The 26,671-nt window shown below is 38.8% G+C and overlaps 2 protein-coding genes and 1 long non-coding RNA gene across 3 annotated transcripts; all 3 read left to right on the forward strand.

The window, feature by feature from the left end:
• Nucleotides 1-5,931: 5,931 nt before the first annotated feature.
• On the forward strand, nucleotides 5,932-10,347 carry LOC142612593 (serine/threonine protein phosphatase 2A 57 kDa regulatory subunit B' kappa isoform-like). The gene is made up of 3 exons (XM_075784701.1): nucleotides 5,932-6,246; nucleotides 7,528-8,714; nucleotides 9,676-10,347. The coding sequence occupies exons 2-3, from the start codon at nucleotides 7,563-7,565 to the stop codon at nucleotides 10,030-10,032; spliced, it is 1,509 nt and encodes a 502-aa protein (XP_075640816.1). The 5' UTR covers nucleotides 5,932-6,246; nucleotides 7,528-7,562; the 3' UTR covers nucleotides 10,033-10,347.
• A 1,958-nt stretch (nucleotides 10,348-12,305) lies between these two features.
• LOC142634353 (uncharacterized) lies at nucleotides 12,306-14,584 on the forward strand. The gene is made up of 4 exons (XM_075808653.1): nucleotides 12,306-13,116; nucleotides 13,190-13,360; nucleotides 13,436-13,881; nucleotides 13,967-14,584. The coding sequence occupies exons 1-4, from the start codon at nucleotides 12,306-12,308 to the stop codon at nucleotides 14,465-14,467; spliced, it is 1,929 nt and encodes a 642-aa protein (XP_075664768.1). The 3' UTR covers nucleotides 14,468-14,584.
• Nucleotides 14,585-23,720: 9,136 nt separating this feature from the next.
• LOC142621640 (uncharacterized) lies at nucleotides 23,721-24,605 on the forward strand. Its single transcript, XR_012841819.1, has 2 exons — nucleotides 23,721-23,985; nucleotides 24,288-24,605. It is a non-coding gene; the product is annotated as an uncharacterized LOC142621640 (long non-coding RNA).
• The last annotated feature ends 2,066 nt before the right edge of the window (nucleotides 24,606-26,671 follow it).

Below are 26,671 nucleotides of genomic sequence, written 5' to 3' on the forward strand. Positions count from 1 at the left end.
CAACGCTAACTTCAACTAGCATTAAAAAGGGTCATAATTTCTAAATTGGCCTCCCTTAAAATTGTAACTATATCTTATTTATGTATTGCATAATTATTGATGGGTATGGAAAAATTGTCATGGTCATCGACGACTAGACGTAAGATCAAAGATGAATTTGTAAGTAACAATCGTCTATATTAAGTAGACAATAAATACAGACATTCAATGCCTACTTTAAATGTGTGGTAATCGATACAGGCAAACAATTGACTAACCATTATCCTCTATTGATGATGGTTATGAAAGCACTGAGCATTATTACCCTGATAAAGACACCGCAATCAATTCCCAAAAAAGATTGGCCTAGAGAGAAGTATAAAACCGTTCCTACACCTGCAAAACAAGTTATGCAATCTCAACAGTAAAATACTCTTCTTAGAGCACTTGCAGCAGTGGAGCTAAATAGCTATGTAGCTATTTTAGCTCCACCAAAACACCAAAAAGAAGCATGCAGCAGTGGAGCTAAATCTATATTTTTTTAGCTCATTACTACAGTGCACATCTATAGTTAGATGTGCACTGTTCATGAGAGCTAAAAAAATTAATTTTTTATTTTGTGTTCACATTACCTTTTTATTGTGGTGTTTATATTGTAGTGAGATGTATTATTTTATTGTGGTAGATATATTATTTTATTGTGATGTTTATATTATTTTATTGTATTGAAAGCTAAAATAGATCCACTGCTGCAGCATATGTGTAGGTAAAATAGATAAAGTAACTTTTGGTGGAGCTAAATTGCTAAATTTTTAGCTCCACTGCTGTGGATGCTCTTATTCTTGAAAGCCGTTTTTATTTCAACCACTGACTTGACCATCAAAAATCGCTTACTAGGGCACACCCCAATGGTCACTATAAGTTTTCTTTTTCTTGCAGATCTTAAAAGACCTTTCAGAACTCTAGATTTAGGCAAGTGACCCAACTGGTGACTTTTGGCATCATAATTAACATGGACATTAGACACCTACAAAAATATTATGTGAAGGGTATTAGTGTATATAGTTCCAATATTTAACTGTCCATTAAATATATACATATTATATTAAAATTGAAACATAATCATAATTCAAACTGAATCCAAATTAGCTTTTAATTATAATTTAATTTAGTTCCAAGTATCCAATTTAATTTTCTTAATTTTGGTTCAGAGTGACCTATCCATAATACTTAACATGAATGTTGTGATAACTACCTCACTTACTTGGATATGACCACCTTATCATCACCACCCATAAATGTTTTTGTGTGTAAGTCTGGGTTACAACCTAGTTTTTCAGATAAAGAGACTAGCTTATTCTTTTGTTTTTTAAATGCGTACATGTATTGTATTATCGCTTTATTCTTTTTATAAAGAACCTGTATTGTGGGGGGTTGGTTTGTCCATAAGGCCCATGAAGCTTTAGCCTATAGAGTAACAGTGAGGAAAAGGTTAAGCCTAGCGCAAGAAACTATAATATGAGATTGACTAAGCGTGGTTAAGGGAAAAACCCCAAGCCCAATTAAGGGCTTCAGATTTTGACACAATTTTTAGATTCTAAAAGTTTAGAACAATTAGCAAACTATGAACACAAACTTGTCTAAATATAGATCATAAAGTCTATAGGGTATATTAAACAATGCTGATCAAGGTACCGCAAGTCAAAATAAAAGAACAAGGAAGTTGCAGATTCATGAAATTCAAAACTTGCTAGGTTCGACCGATCGAGACAAGGATTTGCAGAATTTAATTAAGGCCCAACAACTCATTAAGCCCATCAAGTGATTAGGGTTTCAGGTCTAATTCACATAATATTTAAAGGAAACCCTAAGACACATTTTAAAAAGAGAAAGAATAGTGCATCTTGTGCCTCTAATTATAGATCTAGGGTTTCTATACCCAAAGCTCTCTCAAATCCTCTACCGGCAATATTTTTTTGAAGAAACTCAAGATCTGGTGCGATAGAAGTTGATGCCATCACTAGGCATCATAGTTGATGATCTAAATATTTAACTGGGGATCTCAAAGTCACAAACTAGAGAGTTTATGTTGCTAATCTAAACCTATGAGTGGAGTTCTTAGAGTCACAAACTAGAGTGTTTGTGTGCAATAGTCTCATAATAGAAAAGTTTGTGGATTTGGAATTACGTGTGGTCATGTGAGTAAGTACTACATGAGGTAGTAGTAGATTTAGGGTTAAGTCTATCGTAAAAACTTTCATTCTATTAGTGAATTGTTTAGGTTAAATCATTTCCAAGTTTTTTTTTTTTACTTTGAATCAAGACTGTTTCATTGGTTTTCCTGGGTCATAATATCACTGTGTTCTTTACTTTTCCACTATTTGTTATATGATTGATATTTGTTTAACCTAAATCTGTTTAATTGAACTAAGTATCAACTTGATTTTAAATTAAGTTAAACAAACTGTGATTACAAGGGTCTAAAATCTAACAAAATGACTGCGCTCATCATGGTCTACTGACTAGTCGATGAAGGAATGACCTTGTTATCCCAATGATATATGCAAAAGAGCTGAGGACAAGCCACTACATGATGGAATTGTGCCTGATAAACCAAGAAAAATAGTGTCTGAATTCAGCAATAGTCACTTCTACATTAAATAGATGTTCCCACCTAACATTGTTGCATTTATTATTGAATTTCTAACCTAAACAATGTTACACACTCAATAATCCACTCATCTTCCTAAAAGGTGGAGGAGAAACTTGATGGAATAAGTATCCACTTATTTCCACCATTGGAATCCACTACTAAAGCGAGGGGCAACTAGTATAAATAAAGCCCCTCTCTAACCAAAGGGAATCAGGAAAAAAAAAAAAAAAAAAAGAGCAAAGTTTTTTTTTTTTTTTGGGGGATAAACGAGAGATTTATATTACATAAATAAAAGTCTTACAGACATAAATATTACAACAGGACTACTGTACAACAAAACACATCAACCCAAACTGACTGAAGCAAACTAAACACAATTCGACCCTATCAGACCGAAGAGAGGAATAGCTGAATCTAAACAAAACATCACTGGACCCTTATTATCCACGATGACCCCGGGATGAAACAAAACCCATGGAGTCCTAATATAAACACTGCCACAAAAAAGTGGGGCAAGTATCATACAACACTTCCCTTTCCTTTTGGGAAGCACCCCTCTTAGCCAGTATATTTGCACAGCTATTTGCCTCTCTCCATATATGCTCAAAGCTCACCTCCCAGACCCTATTGAGGAGCCACTTGCAATCCAAAACCAAGTTAGAAAATTCCATAGGATAATCAGCATTAGTATTCAACCAGTTGTACGAAATAAGAGAATCAGTTTGTAGACAAACTCGGTGATGGCCCTTGGCCCAGGCTCGAGCCAACACCTCTCTAATACCCCGTAGTTCAGCCATAGTATTGTTGATGACTCCCAGATGTAATGAGAAGCCCTACAACCATTCTCCATTGGCCGAGTGCACCAAATTTACCAAAGTTGCCAAGTGAGCTATCGTCTGTATTAATAGTGACGTAAGGGGAATGAGCTGGACTCCACATAATATATTTGATAGAAAATGTAGCTGAATGCCCCAAATGAACGGTGCTAAGAAAGAAAGATTCTGTGGCATGAGAAAAGAGAAGATTGTCCTATAGAGAAATTGTATTCACGTGTATTCACATATTTCAATTTGTAAACATTAGCAAGTAAAACCTAGTACAATATTCAAATTTTCACTACTTTGGCATATCATTTTGAAGTAACCTAATTATCTTTTTAGCTTTCCCATTATAGAGCTAGTTTGAAATACATTACTAAATTAGTTGTGCTAGTCAAATATAACATTTTCCTCGGTATTTTGACCCCTACATGTATTTTTTTTGGTTTCCCATAGTGTTCCTCAAAGTTTTCAACCAGAGACTAATTACTGTTCGTACCGGATGGGCCCACGAAGGGGTAAAGTGCTAGCCCAAGAAATTCTTTTCAAAGTGCAGGTAATAGGACTCGAACTAGGGAGCACACCCAGTCGAGCCTAATACAAGCACCTTGAGACTGAGAGCCCAACTAACTCAGCCAACCCCTGAGTTGACCCCACATGTATGATACCTTATGAAAGACCGTTTTCTTGAATCGTTACTGTCATGGTTATTGTGAGATCACGGCTGTGACTAGTCACTAGTAGTGTGATTCTAGGAATACAATTAATATGTACTATGTAGGTGGACTGATCTTTGTATAGCCCATGATGAGCTCTTCATCACATCTGAAATTTCTCAACCTGAGTTGTCTTGCATAGGCTAGTAGTTGAGCTGAGTAAGTACCGTGGTAATAAAGTTTGGCTAAAAATTGGTGCCAGTGTAACTAAAAAATTCCTCTACATTTATCTTCACCTTAAGTTGTATTTATATTATATCTTTTAACCTTAAGTCGTTTCTTAAAAAAAAATTAATTAATTAAGTACTCTATTCTATATATATAAATTTTTTTTTGAGAAACTTCTATATATAAATTGATAACTCATATAATGACATAATATATGAATAAATAATGGCATCTATAATCTCAATTGATAAATTATTAGTTATTAATTTCAAAAGATAGTGGGTTCTAATTAGCTCAACTAGTAAGACCTCTTATAGTTAAATAAAATATCTGATATTCAATTTCTACCTACATCAAAAATGTTCCTTCGAATTTGAAATACGAGTCCAATTTTGTTAGATTTATTGAGGCTTTGTTTGTTTAGACGATTGATTCTTAAAAAATATTTTTCGCATTTATACATGTTTGGGATGATTGAAATTGCTAGTCAATCTAAAAATAATTTACAATTAATTTGTAAAGTAGAGGAACTTTTGGCTGTAAAACATTTTACTCTTCATTCGCGGTATTAACATTTTATGCACCACTCAAAACTCATCAGTCCAACCCCCACCCCTACCCTCACCCCCACCTCCCACTGATAGCAACCCAACCACCCAACCCTCACTAACATAGTTGGTCATTGCTGCCGGATGCAAGCCATTGGTTACAATTTTTTTCTATACTTCCCATTTTTTTATCATATATATGTTTAAGAGATGAGAAAATGTCAAAAAAATAAAAAATATATATATATATATATATTTCATAGCATTTCAAGAAATGCAACCTAACACACACAAAATATTTTTCCTAATATATGCAGGAGCTCAATCAAATAGTTGAAAATATTTTCCAACTGTCTAAATAAAAGGAGCCTTGCCAAATTCCTCGGAGTCTTTTTATTTTTTATTTTTTTGGTTGAGAATCAAGTTCCTCGGAATAGAAAACATTATAATATTTGCTTTTGAGCTGGGTTCGAGACTATCTCTACGAACCTTATCTTTTTCACCACCTACTTATTCCAAAAAAAAAAAAAAAAAAAAACCCGTAAAAAAGAAATTGTATTAATCAAAATAAAAAGACAATATTATTAGAAGCCGACAAAATGCAATGATAGCTCAGTAGATTATGAATTACAGCATTGAGAGATTATAAGTTGTATCCAGTCAATTTGCATGACATTCAGGCCTCAGGAACCAGGATAGTACTTGCAAGACATTAATTTCAATTTCACTGTTTGGTTGCTTTATGTACCCCACAATAAAAGCAACTTTCTTTTGGTGCAATGATAAAAGGCAACAAATTAAAATTAAAATTAAATTAAAAATAAAAATAAAAATTGAGCTTTGAACTTGAAGAAGTGTGAATACAGATCTAAAAATGGCCACTATAGCCCAACCAAACAACCTCTGATATTTGTCCTAGGATACTTGGGCCTAAAACACATAACACATGGACCCAAACTCTATAATTTTAATTTAATATTAATATTTTTATTTTTTTATTTTATTTTTTAAAAATATTATAGTATTATTTGTACTATATGTTTTTCTTTACCTTCTGGTGCTGGTGATGAGCCTGGTAGCTACTGCAATTCTCAGAAAATGCCACACCGCTTATTTTCTTCAATCGAGGTGAAGCTCTTGTTGATCTTCCATAGAGCTCCAACATAACCAAATATCAGTACCCAATAATTCAGATCAGTCAGAAACAAGCTTCCCACTTCACAACCACACACTCTCTCTCTCTCTCTCTGTCCAATGCTTCATTTTAAAGCTGGAAACTTTTCTGTCACTCAAACGTGAAATTATGAATCACTTTCTCTCTCCCCTTTGCTAAAGATCCCATCTTTCTCAGTTCAAAAAAACAGGTTGTTACTCTCTCTCTCTCTTTCCTTTTATGCTTTTAATTTAGTATAACTGCATAGAATTTCACATTCATTGTTGGGAATGGAATTTTAGTACTTGCATAGGGAAGATGGTAGTTGGGTTTGTTGAAGTTTGTTGTTTATGGTAATGAATAATGGTGATCTGGGTTTCTGACCCCTGGCCTTTTGTGATTTGGTGGTGTAGATTTTTGTGGTGATTCCCTTTCCTGTTTTAGCATTAGTCCCAGATCTGGGTTTAAATCTACCAAATTCTCTAATATAGGCCAAATTTTACCTTTGTATTATTAATGTTCTTATTTGTTGTTAATAGCTTAGAACAGAAAATGTTTACTGTCTATAAGAGGTGTGTGTTTTCTCTTTCTAGTTTTTTTTTTTTTTTTCCTGGTCAAGCTCACGGTGTTTGTTGTTACTATTACTTTTCTTATTATTATTTGTAGTGTTTATGTAGTAAATTAATTGCCATAAATTTGATCTGGGTTATTGAATCTTCTGGACAATGCTGGTAGCAACTTGTGCTTGGGTAATATTAATGTTAAAAATTTGATTATTTATTTCAGTTACTTGTTCTAGCCTTTGGTTACTTTGATTTAAACTAAGATGTGGTCATGCTGATGTGTTCATATCATAAGCTATTATCACTAAGCTATGGTATTGATCAAATTTGTAAAACTCGAGCTGAACGCAACCAGAAATTTCAACGCGACTTCTGGTAGATGGGCACCCCAAAGAGTAATTGTATAGAATTGCAAAATTTTCTGGACAACGTTTCCCAAATGCCAATGGAGCATTGATGTTGTATTCTTCCTCCTCTCTTTATATTCGCTTGTTGCCATTTCCATTTGTGTGGTTTTACTTGAATTTCATCATCATTTAGCTGTGTGTGGCCTCATCAATCTAATGCAGCTATGGTATTAGATTTCCCTTGTTATGTGGGATTTTACTTGTCTCCTTTTGCATTAGTTTTATCCATTGATATTTGCAGAAACTGTCCTCATATGTGTTTTGCTTCCCATATAGTTGTCTCACCTTTCAAGATTTTTATAGTTGAAAGTAAGGGGTGCAACAGCATGAATCTTTTTGCTGGACACTGAATTATTTCATTTGGATTATTTTTGTGCTGAAAATATAAATTACAGCTGTTGCAAGGAGCATATGGTTTTCCCAGAAGTGAAGCTTTAAAATCCTATACAAATACTTGCTTGCATTAGTTTCTCTTTGTACTCCAAAAAAATGTTTTTGATTTGTTTTCTTTATTTGATTCAGGTTGTCTGTCTGTTAGATATTGCATCATTGCCACCATGATCAAGCAATTTCTGAGCAAACTCCCTCGGAAATTGCCAAAAGCTGACCAAGTAGATTCTTTAGGGGGTGATCCTGGCAACATTAATGCCAATTTCAGCAATGGATTCCAATGTACAAATGTTGGTAGTGCTCTTTCAAGCAAATTGAATGTTGTGAAACGGGTGTCTTCAGCAGTTTTCCCCACAAGTATTGCGGCTGGAGTCGAGCCAGTGGAAGCACATCTATCCTTCAAAGATGTTTCAAATTCACAGAAGCCGAACCTGTTTGTCAGTAAGTTGAACCTCTGCTGCGAGGTTCATGATTATAGTGATTCAGAAAAGCAAGATCTTAAACGTCAAACCTTGATAGAGCTTGTTGATTTTGTTTCTTCTGGATCCGCAAAGTTCACTGAACCTGCAATTGCTGCAGTGTGTAAAATGTGTTCAGTTAACTTGTTCAGGGTCTTCCCTCCTAAATACCGTTCTAATTGTGGTGGGGGTGAAACAGAAGATGAAGAACCAATATTTGATCCCGCTTGGTCATATTTGCAAATTGTGTATGACCTACTCCTTCGGTTCATCAGTTATTGCTCTCTTGATGCAAAGGTGGCAAAAAAGTATATAGATCATTCTTTTATTGTGAGATTACTTGACCTGTTCGATTCTGAGGACCCAAGGGAAAGAGACTGTTTGAAAACAATTCTGCATAGAATATATGGGAAATTCATGGTACACAGGCCTTTTATTCGAAAGGCTGTTAGCAATATCATCTATCGATTTGTTTTCGAGACCGAGAGACATAATGGAATAGCTGAGCTGTTGGAGATTTTTGGGAGTGTAATTAGTGGGTTTGCATTGCCTTTGAAGGAGGAGCACAAGATGTTCTTATGGAGGGCTCTGATTCCTCTACATAAACCAAAATCAGTAGGTATTTATCATCAACAATTAACCTATTGTGTTGTACAGTTTATAGATAAGGATCCAAAGTTGGCCGGCACTGTCATTAAGGGGCTGTTAAAGTACTGGCCAATTACAAATAGCCAGAAGGAATTGATGTTTATAAGTGAGTTGGAAGAGGTTTTGGAAATGACTAGTATGGTTGAGTTCCAAAAGATCATGGTGCCACTGTTTCGGCGTATAGGTTACTGCCTCAACAGCTCTCATTACCAGGTATTTTCTGTTATATTGCTGTTCTTAACTAACAGCATGCTTGTTGCGTAACGAGTTTATTTTGATGTCTTGCATTTAGGGAAATATGCCTTTTGATATAGAATCCTTTGCAACATTTCTTTGGTTTCATCACTTTGTTCTCTTGTTTTCGGCAAAACTGCCTTCAACTTGTTGCGGGAGGCTCAACAAGATCTCTATTTTAATTTAGTTCTATTTGATTTTGCAGTCAATGGTATTTTTATTGCTCAATTGTATTTTTGTTTAGGTCCTAGTAATTAATTAGGTTATTAGTATTTTGTTTTATTAGTCTTTTTTTTTTTTTTTTGTAATTCAATAATTGGGATTTTTTTTTGGATAATTTAATTCAATAATTGGGATTTCCCAAGTCACTGTGAATTAGGTTTCCTAAGTCAATTAGAATTAGAGTTTTCCTTTGTCTATTAAAATTAGGGTCTAGTGCTAGTAACTCTATATAAGCACACTGACTTGCTATCCTATGGGGACAGACTCTTTTGATGATGACTAAAGTCTCTCTTGAAATTCTCTCAATGGTCTGGTGCTAACTTTGGCAAACCATAGGTGCTAACTCCTAGAGGTTCTCTTTTGCTTGGTACTAAACCCAAAAAGGCCTGAGCCTGACTCCTAGGTTATTTATCATTTATTTTTTCCATCTCTTAATTTTCATGCAGCATTGTTTTGGTTTATCCTGTGTCCCAACTATTGTCTTTTCTGGTTGTGTAGAAAATTATATCATGGCTTATATTTAGGTGGTGATAACAAAAGAATGAGTGCATCGTGTAAATACTAACATTTCACTTGCCACTATCATTATGGACACAGCAACCTGTGCTCTACTCAATGAGTATTATTTTAAGAAATTGTTCATTAGAAGGTGGGAAGTCTTAATGTATCTAAAAAACAATATGAAGGCTATTTTTCTTCTTTCTTTGATAATTTTCAGGTGGCTGAACGCGCCCACTTGCTATGGAATAACGAGCACGTCCTTAATCTTATCACACATAACAGGCAGGTGATTCTGCCTCTTGTCTTCTCAGCTCTAGAGCGAAACGCTCAAAATCACTGGAATCAAGCTGTGCTCAACCTAACCCTAAACCTGAGGAGGATGTTCTGTGAGATGGATGAAGAGCTGGTAGTTGCGTGCCAACATAAGTTGGAGGAGGAAGATTCAAGGTTACGTGTGGCAGCTGAGAAGCGGAGATTGACATGGGAACGCCTGGAAACTGCTGCTGGGCTCCAACCTTTAGCTGGTAATATTTTAGGTTCAGTAAAACCTGCCACATGCTCTGTTGCTTGCTAATGCTTGGATAACAGTATTTGGGAAACATATCAGAAACATTAGCGTGGCAGCTTTTACTATAGTTCTGGATGTAGGTTCTTGAATATCACCTAGTTTGGAATGCCAATAGGGTTTCTATCTGCACTAAGATGCTTTGTTGAAATTGTGTGGAGTGGTTATGGTGCTGCCTTGAAGGTTGTTTCGCACACAAGAGGTCAGGGTTGGCGGGATTGCTTGCAATTGTGTGTATTGACCTCTCTGGTATCCTTGCACATGAGCTGTTTGTTTTTCCCTGTATTGTTATATATTCTATCATATACCCTAAGAATTTACTAATCGTGCTTTCTTTCTTTCCAAACTTATAGCAAGAATATTTCAAGCCATCTGCTTTGATATGCCAAAGATGTATATAGTAATCCCATCTCTCTCTCCCTCTCTCTCAAAAGTCATGGAATTTGCATGTTTTAAGTGTAAAGGCCCAATTAGCTTGGAATTCAGGTACTACTAAATAGCAAGATGTTTGTTAAATAAATAATAATAGACTAAGAAAATCAAAAAGGAAAATGGAAAGTTTGGTGTGCTCATGTTGGCATGGAAGTCAAATCTACCCACCCGATGGTTTGCTTGCTTGGATTGGCTATAGATATGACTTTTGGAGCAATTATTTTAGATATATGTATGTGTGATGCAAATACTAGAATAAAGTTTAGGTTTATGGTGGTCTCTGATGCCCACTCTACTTTCTGCTATTTTATGCTGGAAACCGTGTCTTCTTGTTTTGCTTTTTGTGCAAAGAAACTAGAAAGGTATTTCTTCTTTGCGAAGCAATCTCGGAAGATATTTCCTGTCCAGAAGATGCCACACTTTCATGTCAACTAATCCACATTATTTTCATTACAAAAATAGTAAACAAAAGTTGCACTGGGATTCTAGAGTGAAGGTTTTGTATATTTCTTATATGTGTCGTTGTCTGGTTACTATTTTTGTCTCCTAGTACTTGGAATTTTTTTTTTTTTCATAAATCAGTGTTAGTTTTTCATGTTCTAACCTTGACTAAAAAGCAGTTGCAATGCCTCCTTAAGCTTCACAATTAAGCAATGTAATTGATTTTTGACTTCATCAAATATATATAACTAAAAATTTTTTCTCTAAAATATATCTAAAAAAAGCATCAAGACTCGGGTTCAAAATCGAGAATCAATTTATCAACCAAAAAAAAAAAAAATTGCCTATTGATGATGCGAAGAAAATCAGTAGGCTGGATGCTTCGGACTGGAAAGGACTACTGGATCTTTCTACGGCCTGAAAAAGAAAGAAAAGCGTATCAAAGGCGACCGGGGCTGCCGGCCAAAAGTCCTCCGATGGCAAAGTTAGTTTTTTCCTCTAAGTTATTTGAGTTCCAACTTTTTTGGAGTAAAAACTGAACATACCTTGGGTTTGTCTGAAACAGCCTTTATATAGTGTTATCATAGGCGGTTACCAAAATTTGAACTTCTCCTGGCTTCAAGGAGAGATAGAAATCAAACGTAACTTGCATAACCGTCTGGAAGTTATGCTCTTGTTTCACAACGGATACCTGGCGGTTACGCGTGGGATAAGGGATTATCATATCTCATTTGGAGATTTTCCTAAGTGTGACACCCTCGTCCTTAAGTTCCTCAGTTGGGCGTGCTTTGTTTCACACGCGGGGGATGCCTCGTCTAACGGGTGAATTTGCTCAAGACGAGGATGTCGACACTCTGGACGAGTGCATCACTCCGATGGTGCGTACCTCGTCTTGATCCCTTCTTCCCTGGACGAGGCACTTGTAGGTAAGTTTCTGAGGGTGTTTATGGTAGTAGGTGGGCTATGGACGACCTGTATGGACGACTTGGAGATGGGCTATATTATTCCCCTATCAGTTGCCCCCTGTTCTAAGGTCGTCCAAAGTTCTTTTGTTTCTTCGACTCGTTTCAACACATTATTCCACGTGTCTCAAAGTAAGGGACGAGGTTGCAAAGGCTTCATATTATGTCACGTGTCATTACTTACCCGGGTTAACCGTTGTGTTGGTTTGGGTTTTCGAGGAGGTTGCCACGTGGTTCTTCCTGATTGGTCATTGCGTTCTGGGTTTTACTTTTCAACGCCTATAAATAGTGGATTTCCTCCCCTACCCTCCTCATTCTTAAAATTCTCTCGTTTGACATCTCTCGTCCATCGCCTCGTCTAGGAGTATTCCAGCGTCCTTTAGTTTTCTTCGTCTAGAGCCAGGTATTTTCTCTACGCTCATTTTAGGCTTCCCTTACATTTCCAAAATGTCCGAAAGTTTTTCTTCGTCTGGCAATAGCGTTGATAGGGAGATAGATGAATATCGTAACACAACTAGCTATAGTGGCTCTAGTAGTGACAGCAGTAGGAGTAGTGGTAACACCTCAGACGAGTATGTTTCTGGGGTTCCTGGGGTTCCCTTAGAAGTTTTCCAGGAAGAATTTAGGACGAGGGTAGCATCTGGGTCTAGGGCTGGTCCTTCTAGCGCTCCCTCGTCCACTAGAAGGGACGAGGTTGAGACTATGTACAGCTGCGCTGTTGGGGTTCTAGCCAAGACAGACGAGAGAAAACTAACGTCCCTTAGGAGTTGGTACCAAATTCCGGACGAGCTAAATCCTAGATTGGCCGTCCGTGATGAGTGGTGTTGCCAACCTCATTTTGGCATTGGGGTTTATGAAGCCTATCTTCTAGGGGGTCTTAGGCTGCCTCTCAATGCTTTTGCCAGGGAGTTGCTTACTAGGTTAGGTATAGGTTTATGTCAATTAAATCCTAATGCATGGAGACTAGTTGTTTCTATGCAAATTTTGTGGAGAGAGGTTTTCGAAGGGGACTGTCCTCTTACCGTGGACGAGTTCCTTTTTTGCTATAAACCCTCTGAAATTAGTCAATCTCGTGGCTTTTATCAATTCACAGCCAGGAGAAAAGACTGTAGGATAATTAAATCTTTGGTCACCTCAGATAGGAGTTGGAAGACGGAGTTCTTCTTCGTCTCAGGTTTTTGGGCAGGACGCCCTGCTGATGTGGGCAGGGATTCATTTCCCCCATATACAGGAGATTTAGGGAACCTTCGTCCTGAAGGTATGCTCACCACTACTGTAGCATCGCCTTCATTACATATCTTTCTGGGCTAATTTCTTCGTCCTTGTTGCAGGTGTTAGGAGGCCGTCGTTGAGCCAGTTCTATCTAGGACGCGTCCAGAAAGCTCGTCTTCACCCAGAGAGGGACTTCCACTCTTTGGTTACCTTGCAGCGTCTTGCAACTTGGGGACTTGGCCCCGAGCCCTCTCCTGAAGCCTTAGCCCACGAGATTACAGTCCGCCGACGTGAGTTCTCGTCTTGCCTTTCCTCTCCCCTTTTTTTTTTTTTTTTTATTTATTTATTATTATTATTTATTTTAGGGATGGCTACCATGAAGGAAAACAAAGGCAAAGGGGTCGTGGACGAGCGTGGCAAGCAAGACACTGAAACTAGGGCTCGTCCTTCTGTTGGCGATAAGAGGAGCCTGTCAAAGGCCATCAACCTTGAAAACCTCCCCAGCAGGAGAGCCAAGCACAGAAAGTCGTCCAAGGCTGGGGTCGTCTCTCCTGCTGTCCTTGTTCCTCCTCCACCACCGTCCGTCCCAATCTTCGACGTGGAGTCGTCTGAGCCTGCTCCCACTCCACCGTCCAAGACCAGCGTTCCTGCCTCGTCCCAACCTCCCGTTGATGTTGTGCCCAACCTGCTCGAGAGTGAGGGCTTGGCTTGGGAGAGGTTCCAACAGGCAGTGTCTGACGAGGACGTGGCTGCATGCTACAACATGTCCTTGACGGATTTTGAACACTCGGGTGTCCACGATCTTTTCAAGGTAATGGATACAAATTTGTTCTCGTCGTTAGCTTTTCATGCTTGTTTACTTTGCTTGATACAAAAATTCTTATTTGTTTGTGCAGGCCATGTCCAAGTTTATAGCTGCGTCTAGGCAGGCTACTGAGTTGGACAGGACGAGGCTGCTGTTGGAGAGGAGGATCAAGGAGGTTAAGGATGAGTGCAAAAGCTGGGCTGAGACGGCTGCTGAGGCTAAGGACGCAGCCAAGGATTTGCTAAACCTCGTCGAGGAATTAAAGGCTGATGTAGTGGAAAAGGACTCTCGTCTTGACCACTTTCAGAAAAAGACCGACGAGCTTAGCAATTCCCTTGTGAGGGCTAAGGACGAGGCTGTGGAGGAGTTCAGGGCTTCGAAGCAGTTTACGGACCTTCTGGACGCCAACTATGCGGCTGGATTTGAAGACTTTCGCATGGAGGCGAAAGAAAAGTTTCCAGAAGTTGACTTCAGTCCTATCGTCCTTCAACTTGGAGGTGCTGCTAGTTCTTTTCTTCAGACTAGCTCTGAAGATGTCAATGTTGAAGACGATGCCTCTACCAAGCCTGCTGAAGACGACCCTAATGCCTGATGCCCGTTTGAAAATTTTCATCATTTGTTTAAGTGTTTTCTTCCTGTCTCTCTTTTTTTTTTTAAAAAAATGTATAAGAGTACATTTATTTCGTCCTGAGCACTTTTGACGGCTTTATAAACAATGCCTTTCAAGGCTTACTTTTCAAGGGTTTTTGGACGGTGGTCGTTCACCCTTTTATTGTTTAATGAATGCTTACTTCCAGTTATCATCATTGTTGTTCCATGGACGAGTGTATGTATTTTTATTCAATTGCCTTTTAAGCAATGTTTCCCAGTGTTGGGTGATTGTTTACATGATGCCCTTATGGACGATTGTATTAGGACGATCATATGCTCGCCGTTAGAACGCAGGTGTTAAGGCCTACTTCCCTTCTTAGACGAGTATTCCCTGGCTAAGGAAAACTTGGACGAGCATGTCTTAACTTTTTTGCTTTATCCTCATTTTTTTTTTTTTTAAGGAAAGCTTTGGACGAATATGCCTTAGCATTTTTGCTTTACCCTCGTTCTTTTTTAAGGAAAGCTTGGACGAGCATGCCTTGGCATTTTTGCTTTTTTTAAGGAAAGCTTGGACGAGCATGCCTTAGCATTTTTGCTTTATCCTCATTCTCTTTTAAGGAAAGCTTGGACGAGCATGCCTTAGCATTTTTGCTTTATCCTCATTCTCTTTTAAGGAAAGCTTGGACGAGCATGCCTTAGCATTTTTGCTTTATCCTCATTCTTTTTTAAGGAAAGCTTGGACGAGCATGCCTTAAAGCTTAGTCGAGTTTGTCTTCGTCCAGAGATTTTATTTGTCCAAGGCTTTTTCCTCGTCCATGGATATTATCAGGGGAAATGGAATTCAAGTACATAAGAAATCCAAACCATATTATTACATGAACATTGTTCACAAACTTGGCACACGCTTATAAGCTAGTGCCTTATTAAGATATCTAGTACATAACATCGTCTTTCATAAACTGGTCTGCAAGTAGTGCAAAAGTTTAAGAACTAGTGCACTTTTATTCATAACACACCATAATAATAGTAAAAGCACAAGTAAATATAAGCAAACACGCAAATCACAACTGTAATTTTGCCACTGACTTCCTTCGTCCCTGCTCATCACTAATAGTACTTTCGCAGATGTTCCACGTTCCAAGGATGTTCTAACTTCCGTCCATCCAGGGCTTCTAGGTAGTAGGACCCCTGCCTTTTGCAATTGATTACTTTGTAGGGTCCTTCCCAATTGGGTCCCATTTTTCCATGAGCTGGGTTCCTGGTCGCCAAGGAGACCCTTTTGAGGACAAGGTCCCCAACACTGAACCGTCTGGATCTTACCATGGCGTCATGCTGTCTGGCCATGAGATTTTTGTATCTTGCCGTCCTTTGCTCCGCATCCATTCTTACCTCATCAATAAGATCGAGGTCAAGGCGAAGTTGTTCCCCGTTGTCTTTCTCCTGGTACTTCATCACTCGGTGGCTTGCCATATGGACTTCTGCCGGTATAACAGCTTCACTCCCATAGGCTAGCTTAAAAGGGGTCTCTCCTGTCGGAGTTCGTGCAGTCGTCCTATAGGCCCACAGAACACCAGGTAGCTCGTCTGGCCATATCCCTTTTGCCCCCTCAAGCCGAGTCTTGATGATTTTCAGCAGGGATCGGTTTGCTACTTCCGCTTGCCCATTTGCCTGTGGATGGGAGGGTGAAGAATAGTGATTCTTGATTCCAAAACGATTGCAGAAATCCCTGAAGGGTGCGTTGTCAAATTGACGTCCGTTGTCTGATACTAATACCCTGGGTACTCCGAACCTGCATAGGATATTCTTCCATACGAAATTCTTCACGTTCCGCTGAGTGATTGCTGCAAGAGGCTCAGCTTTTACCCATTTGGTAAAGTAATCTATCCCTACCACCAAAAACTTCATTTGTCGGACTCCTATTGGAAAAGGACTCAGGATATCCAGTCCCCACTGTGCGAAGGGCCATGGGGCTGTCATTGGGGTCTGATACTCTGACGGCTGTCTGGGCACATTGCTATAACGTTGACATTGGTCACATACCTTGACATAGGCTTTAGCATCTGCCTACATTGTTGGCCAATAGTAGCCTGCACGGACGATCTTATGGACGAGGGACCTTGCCCCTGAATGATTTCCACAGGATCCTTCATGAACCTCCCTTAGAACATAGTTTGACTCGTCAGGAGCCAAGCATCTTAAGTAGGGTTGAGAAAAGCCTCGTTTGTACAACACCTCATTTATGATGATATACTTGGCTGACCTGACCCTTAACTTTCTCGCTTCATCCTTGTCTTCTGGAAGCCTCCCATCTTTGAGATAGATTATTATCGGACTCATCCAATTTTCTCCTCCTCCTATCTGCTGTATGTCGGGGATGTCTATGCTCGGCATGTACTGGATGTCGTCGAACTTGTCTATGACTCCTGCCGAGGCGGCTTTTGCCAATGCGTCTGCGTCAGCGTTCTCCTCCCTAGGAAGTTGAATAAAACTTATGGCTGAAAATTTCCGGGCAAGGCGTTTCACTTTGTTAAGGTACTTCTTCATTCGATCTTCTTTGACATCGCACATCCCATTTACTTGGTTAATGACCAGTTGAGAGTCTCCTCTGATTGTTAACGACTCCGCCCCTAGGGACTTGGCTAATTCCAACCCCTTGAGTAGAGCCTCGTACTCAGCCTCGTTGTTGGTAGTTGGATATTGCAGACGGGCCGCATACTCCAGCTTGTCTCCCTCAGGGGACTTCAATACAATTCCAATCCCTCCTGCGTACAGTGTGGACGATCCGTCAACATTAACCACCCACATTTCATTTCTCTCGTCCTTGTTCAGGTCGTCCTGACTGGGGGTGAATTCCGCAATGAAATCTACCAACGCCGGCGCTTTTATCGCGCTCCTTGGGAGGTACCTGACATCGAACTCGCTGAGCTCAACGGCCCACTGTACTAGCCGTCCAACAGCTTCCAACTTGCTCATTGCCTTTTTTATGGGATGGTCCGTCAGGACGTTGATGACATGTGCCTGAAAATAATGTCTTAGCTTCCTGGAAGCCGTGATTAGTGCGAAGGCTAGTTTCTCCATCATTGGATATCGCCCTTCTGCCCCTCTCATCGCGTGGCTTGTGTAATAGACTGGCTTCTGGACTTTCCCCTCTTCTCTGACTAACGCTGAGCTTACTGCGTGTGGGGACACTGCCAAGTACAAATACAACTCTTCCCCAGGTTCAGACGGACTCAACAGTGGTGCCGTCATTAGATACGTCTTCAAGTCTTGGAAGGCCTTTTGACACTCGTCCGTCCATTCAAAAGCCTTCCTAAGGACCTTAAAGAAAGGTAAACATTTGTCAGTAGCTTTCGATACAAACCTGTTGAGGGCGGCGACTCGTCCAGTAAGAGACTGGACTTCTTTGATATTTCTCGGTGGCTCCATGTTCAGTATCGCCTGGATTTTATCCGGATTCGCTTCAATTCCCCTGTGCGACACCATAAACCCCAAGAACTTACCCGACGAAACTCCGAAAGCACACTTGCTCGGATTTAACTTCATGTGGTACCGTCGCAATGTGTCAAAAGTCTCTTGAAGGTCTTCAAGATGTTTATCCTCGTCCTGGCTCTTCACCAAAGATGTCGTCCACATAAACCTCCACATTTCGCCCGATTTGAGGACGGAACATATGGTTAACCAGCCTTTGGTAGGTTGCTCCTGCGTTTTTCAAACCGAAGGGCATAACCTTGTAGCAATACAACCCTTGGCTTGTGACGAATGAGGTCTTCTCCTGATCCGCTTCATTCATCCGAATCTGGTTGTACCCTGAGAAAGCGTCCATGAAGCTAAGTATCTTGTGACCTGCCGTCGAATCCACTAACTGGTCAATGCGTGGCAATGGGTAGCTATCCTTGGGGCAAGCTTTGTTGAGATCAGTGAAGTCCACGCACATCCGCCACTTGCCATTGGCTTTTCTGACCATGACTACGTTCGCCAACCAGTCTGGGTAATGAACTTCTCGGATAAACCTCGCGGCGACCAACTTCTGCACCTCTTCCTTCACGGCACTATCTCGCTCGGGAGCAAAAACTCTTCTTTTCTGACGCACTGGCTTCGAATAGGGACACACATTCAGGCTGTGGGTAATGACGTTTGGATCAATTCCGGGCATGTCCTCATGACTCCATGCGAAGACATCGAGGTTTTTCCTCAGAAACCGGACCAAAGCGTGCTTCGCCCCCTCTTCCATGCTCGCCCCAACTCTGGTAGACTTCTCGGGCTGGTCATCGTCCAAAGGGACGTCCTCTAATGCTTCAGTGGGCTCAGCCACAACCCTTTTTCCGTCTATGCTCATCGTCTGCATATGGTCGTCCATGGCCAGCATGGCTAGGTAGCATTCTCTCGGCGCCCAGCCGGTCTCCTTGTACCTGGCCTACCCCGTGCTCGGTCGGGAATTTAATGGACAAGTGGTAGGTAGAGGTTACCGCTTTCCAGCTGTTCAAAGTTGGCCTTCCAATTATTGCATTGTATGACGATGCACAATCAACAACAAGGAAATTCACCTCTTTGGTTATCTCGTCGCGGATACGTCCCGACGACTACTGGCAACATGATGGTTCCCACAGGTTGCACCTTCATTCCTCCGAATCCCACCAACGACGAGTTCACTGGTCGAAGCCGGTCTCGTCCTAGCTTCATTTGTTGGAACGCGGGGTAGTAGAGAATGTCTGCAGAGCTGCCATTGTCTATCAATACCCTCCTGGTCATGTAGTCAGAGATGAGTAGGGTGATGACTATCGCGTCATCGTGTGGATGGTGAATTCGTCCTGCCTCCTCGTCCGTGAAAGTAACAGCCTGTTGGTCAACCTCCCTCGTCCTAGTAGGTCGTTCAGACTGTTGGATGTTCTGCACTACCCTCAGGTACGTCTTCCTTGATTTGGACGACTGCACCGTCGAGCTTCCTCCTATAATTACCCTTATTTCTCCAAGTGGAGGGCGTGATGATTCTTCCACCTTGGCCTTCATTTTCTCATCTCTCTGGTCTCGTCCAAGGAAGTTTCTCAATTTCCCCTGTCTAATGAGATTTTCTATCTGTTGCTTCAAGTCAAAGCACTCGTCTGTATCATGCCCATGGTCCCTATGAAAACGGCAGTACTTGCTCCTGTTACGCTTGTTGGGGTCTCCCTTCATTTTGTCTGGCCACTTCAAGGACGGATCATCCTTGATCTGCATAAGGACCTGCTCTAACGGCATAGTCAGGGGCGTGTATTGCTGATTCCTTGCAGAGGAACTGGCCTTCTTACCATCCTTATCTTTTCTCTCGTCTACCCGAACCTTCTTCGGACGAGGTCCCTGGTCCTGGTAGCGATGGTGGCCCACCTCCGAGCGTTCTGCCCTTTTTCTTTTCTTGGCTATGATGGCGTCTTCGGCATTCATAAAATTCTGGGCTGAATGGACAAGCTCGGCCATAGTCTGCGGTTCCTGCTCATAGAGCTTATGAATAAACAAGTCAGAATTGACCCCATTGTGGAAAGCGGCTAGCAATAGCTTGTCATCCATCTCGTCCACCGTTAGGGCTTCTCTGTTAAAACGGGTGATAAAAGATCGCAAACTCTCATTGTCCCCTTGCTCTATGGTCAGCAGGCTAGAGGAGGAACGCTTGTGACGCTGTCCTCCAATGAAGTTGTTGACAAACAGTTTACTCGCTCTTCAAATGATCCCACCGAGTTTGGGGGAATCTTGCCGAACCACACTCGCGCCGATCCCTCGAGTGTGGTGGGAAAAGCTCTGCACATGATCTCGTTCGGGACCCCCTGCAGATGCATGGTCGTCTTGAAAGTTGCAATGTGATCGCAGGGGTCGCGATTTCCATCATACGAGTCTAGAGAAGGCATTTTGAACTTCGGGGGTAGAGGGTGACCGCTGATGGAGGCTGTGAAAGGGGAGTCTGTTCGGTGGACCATATCATCTACTGGGTTTGTTCGCCTCATGTTTTCCCTCATTTCATCCACGGCTTTTCTCATCTGGTCCATTTCTTTTTCCAAGTGCGGCACCCTTCTTGAAGCGGTACCCCTTGTTTGATCTTCAGACTCTACATTCTCCCCTCCTCCTTCCTGACTTGGGGCCCTTCCCTCCACGTGTACTTGACGCTGCCTCCTGAAGTTGATCTCCTTATTCAATTCCTGGTTCTGACGTGTCAGTTTTGCCATAGCAGCCGCCATGGATTGTATGTGTTGCATAGAAGGCGGCTGCACTACAGGTACTGATCTACTCTCCTGGTGGCCTGGGCTGGTAGCCCTTGATCTTGTTCGAACCATTCAACCTTTTGTCTGGGATAGAATAACAAGTTTCAATTTCCCCACAGACGGCGCCAACTGATGATGCGAAGAAAATCAGTAGGCTGGATGCTTCGGACTGGAAAGGACTACTGGATCTTTCTACGGCCTGAAAAAGAAAGAAAAGCGTATCAAAGGCGACCGGGGCTGCCGGCCAAAAGTCCTCCGATGGCAAAGTTAGTTTTTTCCTCTAAGTTGATGCTTCGGACTGGAAAGGACTACTGGATCTTTCTACGGCCTGAAAAAGAAAGAAAAGCGTATCAAAGGCGACCGGGGCTGCCGGCCAAAAGTCCTCCGATGGCAAAGTTAGTTTTTTCCTCTAAGTTATTTGAGTTCCAACTTTTTTGGAGTAAAAACTGAACATACCTTGGGTTTGTCTGAAACAGCCTTTATATAGTGTTATCATAGGCGGTTACCAAAATTTGAACTTCTCCTGGCTTCAAGGAGAGATAGAAATCAAACGTAACTTGCATAACCGTCTGGAAGTTATGCTCTTGTTTCACAACGGATACCTGGCGGTTACGCGTGGGATAAGGGATTATCATATCTCATTTGGAGATTTTCCTAAGTGTGACACCCTCGTCCTTGAGTTCCTCAGTTGGGCGTGCTTTGTTTCACACGCGGGGGATGCCTCGTCTAACGGGTGAATTTGCTCAAGACGAGGATGTCGACACTCTGGACGAGTGCATCACTATGATGGTGCGTACCTCGTCTTGATCCCTTCTTCCCTGGACGAGGCACTTGTAGGTAAGTTTCTGAGGGTGTTTATGGTAGTAGGTGGGCTATGGACGACCTGTATGGACGACTTGGAGATGGGCTATATTATTCCCCTATCACCTATCAATAATTTTTTTTTCCTAAATATGATAAAAGTGCAAGTCTGTGTACATTAGTTACAATTTATTTATTTCCTAAAATTTGAATCTTCAGTTTGTTTTATGGATATCTTAACCATAAAGAATAAATTTTTTACTACAAATTAAATTAAGATAGATTGCTCAATTTTTTACGTTTGAAGAAGAAATTGTATCTGTTTAATATAGTGAAAGTAAAGGCAGCAGAATTTGTAGCCTTCCTGGCCTTGCAAACAAGGTCAACAGTAACAGTAACAGGAGCCGTGATGGACTTGACTTGCAGCTCAATTTAGACTATTTGGGAGACGGTGGGTCCCACAAAAGCGACATGGTCCCACCTGATAAGACCTACATTGTTCTTGTGTCATTCATTTACTTAACCAAATGATGATAGTGATAGCTGCATGACCCAACCTTTTCTTTTTTTTGGTTCAAAATTTGTAGGACATATAAAACATCACTACTTTTCCCGCAAGAGGATTCACAATATTGGTTTTGCAAATGGCACATGTAAGTAAATTTTAGCAATAAAGTATTAAAAGGTCCAGCATTTGGCCTTGCATTGGTATGATATCCTAAAAAATTTAGAATTATGCTATAGTATAATCACAAATTTATGAGGATATAATTGTAAAAGAAAATAATATTTTTTTTATGTTGGGATGGGGGAGAAGAGAGAGAGAGATTGAATTATATTATTTTATTGGATAGTATATATTATTTTAATGAGTAGAATAAAAAAATACAAGTTGAGATATTGAGTGTATTGTAAAATGATATAATATAAATGATAAAATAACTTTTTGAGATAGTAAAATAAAATATTATAGAAATTCGAGATGTAAATGCTCTAATTGTTTACGTGATAGACATAAAGAAGGAAAGAAAAAGTAATTGGTTTATATGAAAATGAAGTAGAACTAATTATAATCTATTACATAAAATATTTGTGACAAAAATTGTAAAGTTTGATGGGAGTTACTCTTTTTGTTTACCCACCGAACCCAAAAACCACTGTATTAAGTAACTACTACAACACTAACAACTTGAGCTGCATGATAACAACCCAAAAAAAAAAAAAAAAATCATCTAAATTTATTATAAAAAAAAAACTGTCTAGTTAAATATATATATATATATATATATATATATATATATATATATATAATACTGTCACGCTCACCGAAAATTATATGTTGTACCCAGCATATATGTCGGGTCTCTCACATAGAGGCGAGCCCCACAGTGTGTGAGACCCGCCAGTGTGTGAGTGACCCGGCATAAATGCCGGGTACACCATATACCAGCTCCACGCTCACGCCCTAAGAAGTCAAAAATTGGAATACGCAATACCTAGGAAAGCCAAAAAAAGAAAAGAAAAGAAGCTCATGTGCAAGTGCCATGGGCATTTTGGTCAATAAACAAATCAGACTCTTTTCACAGTTTTCTCCATATTTTGAGAGAAAATTTTCTAGTAAGTTTGAGAAGAAAAAACTCAGGCCTCACCTTATCTTTTCCCTCTCCCCCTCCCAACTAAACACCTTCCTAAAAGTTTTCTCTCTTTATTTTCTCTTTTGTTTTATTCTATCCTTCCTAAAATCCACTCTACAACACACCTTACAAAAAAAACAAAACAGATTTGGTGCCTCGCCGAATTGGACCTATTCTAGAAGGACAAGTGTCAGCAACATGATTAGATGTTTGTTGATTGACAATCGCTAATGAGCCTCCATTTTCATAGTACTTAAAAATGTTAAGAAAGGTGATTGGATGGAAAATTATCTCCCATAATTATACATTTTCTATAAAAGCAAGTCTACAACTTTCAAAGCATTCCAAAAAAAAAAAAATTTTAAAATAATGTAGATTTAATGATAACGACTAGCGTGCCAAAACAAGTTCAATTTTCTAGTACTTTAATATTTTATCAAAAGAGAACAAATTCAAATCTGTGATTTTTTATATGATCCAATCCAATTTTGAGATTCACCAAATGTCCCTTAAAAAATTCTCGTACATTACGTGTTTTACTGGAATGACCATCTGATCTCATACAAGATAAACTCGGTCGAGGTCCATTCTCCACAAAATGTTTAAATAATAATTAAGACCCGTGTCCATTTTTCATGCCTCTTACCTTCCCCATTTGTGTTTATATATCCACTCCAGGTCCTAGCATACATAGATGTGAGCCTTTCTTGTAAGATTTTTCCTTGTTTTGGAGAGAAAAACAGAGATCAAGAAGAAGAAGAAGGAGAAGAGAGAATGGATGCACCAACATACCAAGAGATGTCATATTTTGAACATATCCAAAAACGCCACGAGGAAAAAGGATGTCTTTTTGCTTGGTTCGTATTTCTTATATATGGTTATTATTGTTGATCTAGGCCACCTCATTTTCTATAGTTTTACGTTTTTGGTTTCTTTGCTAAGTATGTGTATTCATGCAATTAAGTTATTTACCAAGAAAAAAAAAGGGTATTCATGCAATTAATTAGAGATGTGAAGGAGAATATAGTTTGTGATAGAGTCAATGGCAAAAAAAAAGAACATTTGTGTGTCCAATCTAAATCTGTCTCCTTATTTTCTTGTTGCACAGTTTATCTAATTGCTTTTGCATTTTATGCCAATTGTTCTTTTTTGAGTGCAGTTTGTTCGCGATGTGTTGCTGTTTCTGCTGCTTCGAGACATGCGAATGTTGCCTTGATATTCTCTGCTGTTCCTGTCCTTGATTAAACAGATTATCATCATTAGAAATGGGGTTTGGGAAGAATATTGGGAAAGAAAAAAAGAGCAAGTTGTATAACTTATTTCACAATTGAAAAGTTGTGATTGATGAATACGAAAAATAGTAGTGGTTGGTGACCTTGTATTTTCACCAATCACAAAAAAAAAAGGGTGAAATATTTATGTTATGTTCTTTATATTTTTAAATGAGGGTATAACTCCCGGAAATAATTTTTTTTCATTTTTCTTTTCTAAAGACACGGGGGTTTCCTTAACAAAAAAGAAAAAAGACACAAGAGTTATCTAAGTAAAATAAAATTTATATCTGAGATCAGTGGCAGAGCCAGGATTTCAGTCTAGGGGGCAAGATTTAAAAACAATATTAAAATCTAAAATCTAAAAAAAAATTAATCGATATTAATAACGAAGTAAATATATATTGCAAAAAATATGTAGAATTCACCACTTTTGTTCTATATTCTTCAAAGTATTTAAATCTAGGTTCATAGCAAAAATCAAGAGTTCGAAATTGAACGGTCAATTGATAGAAGATAAAAAAAATAATTTTAATAATAATAATAAAAAATAGAAAAAATAAGAGAGGCTTTAGAGTTTGAGTATGGGGAAATTAGTTAAAATATAATACACACAATCAATTGAAATTACATCAAATAAAAAAAAATAAAAAAAATAAAAAGATAAACATTCAACATGTCATCCATCAAATAAAAAAATTGATAAACATTCAAAATGTCATGACAGTGAAATGCTAAAATAGAGGGACAAGATAAAAGTTTTTTCTTTTTTTGTTTGTTTAAAAAGAAATGGGATATAACAGTTTTTATTTATAAAAAATGGGAGATAATTTTTTTTTATTTTTTAAACAAAAATTATGATAATGTGGTTAAAAGTGCCGTGAATATCTCCTATAACTTTTCCACATTTTGTTGGTGTTACAGCTATTTTCTTGCCAATAGGAATTGCCTTTTGGTCTTTTTCTTAGGTGAGAGGGGGCAGGGCATTTAAGTGGGTCCTATATACGAGCACATATAAGCATTTTTAAAAGGAGCCAGGGGGGGGCACTTGCAGTTGCCCCCTCTCGCCCCCCCTTGGCTCCGCCCCTATCTGAGATGTACAATCGTAGGTGTGGTTAATTTGCTTAATTTTGATATTATCTGTGAAATTATCAGCACTATAATTAGTTTGTCAACTTTACAAATAATTTCTAGTGGCTAAAATTTGTACCATTCCAATGATACATTCCTATACTATGATAATCCAATCCAATGATATTAATTAATTCATGAAGAAATTGGCAACGACTTTGGTGGTTTGACTTATTTAATTTGGGAAGATGGGCATTGGTTAAAACTTTAGATAGAGAAGTGTGGAGGGGTAGGTGTTAAAGTTGTTGTGGGATTAAGGTTTTGTTTGATTAGAGGAGTAAAACAATGGGAAGATAGAAAATACGAAAGGGAAAAGAAAAGTAGAAGAATATAAGAGATTTAGTTTTTTCTCATTTGAGTTTGGTTGAGAGGATGGAAAAGTGGAGAGATGAAAAACTTATTTTTTTGGTTAAGAAAAAAAAAAGAGAATAGAAAATGAAGTTGGTATAAATTTACAATTATTTCCTCTTTAAATTAAACAAAAAAAAGTATAAAAAAAAAACTTATTTATATTCATTTATTTAAGTAACAAGTGAAACTCAAACTTAAGTTTAAACTTCTTGATCACTAAATCTCAAATATAATAATGCTTTTATGAATAAATTTGCTAGTATAAGACTCAATTTAAGAGTATAATAATATATGTTTATACATATACATGTAAAAATATAAAGTCGGTATTGTAGATAAAAATTATATATAATTTTTAACAATTAATACAGTGTTTGTGAATCAAAATTTTGTAATTTAATAAATAAAAATCATTCTATTTAATTACTAAAAAAATATTTGTGGTACAGTGTTTATCATATATAGGAAAAAAATAAGTTAATTACGTAACTCATGAATAATCTCAAGATTTTTCAATTGAAAAATAAATCAAACTTGGTGATGAGCTCAAGTCCAACATGTATTCAAAATAAAATTAAATAAACAAATCTTAAGCTTTTAAAATTTCACCTAGATTTAACTTGTTTACACCCCTAATTGAGCCTACAAATGCTTAAAAGTGAGAAATAAAAACGTTTTGGAAAAAAAAATTATTAGGAGAAAATTAGAGTATTCCATTTGGAATAAGTTTGTGACTCGCCCTTATTTATGAAGCCTTCATTTAAATAATATCTCTCTCACTCTTCCATGT

Source organism: Castanea sativa, chromosome 1, assembly GCF_040712315.1.
Source record: "Castanea sativa cultivar Marrone di Chiusa Pesio chromosome 1, ASM4071231v1".
Taxonomy (NCBI): Eukaryota; Viridiplantae; Streptophyta; class Magnoliopsida; order Fagales; family Fagaceae; genus Castanea; species Castanea sativa.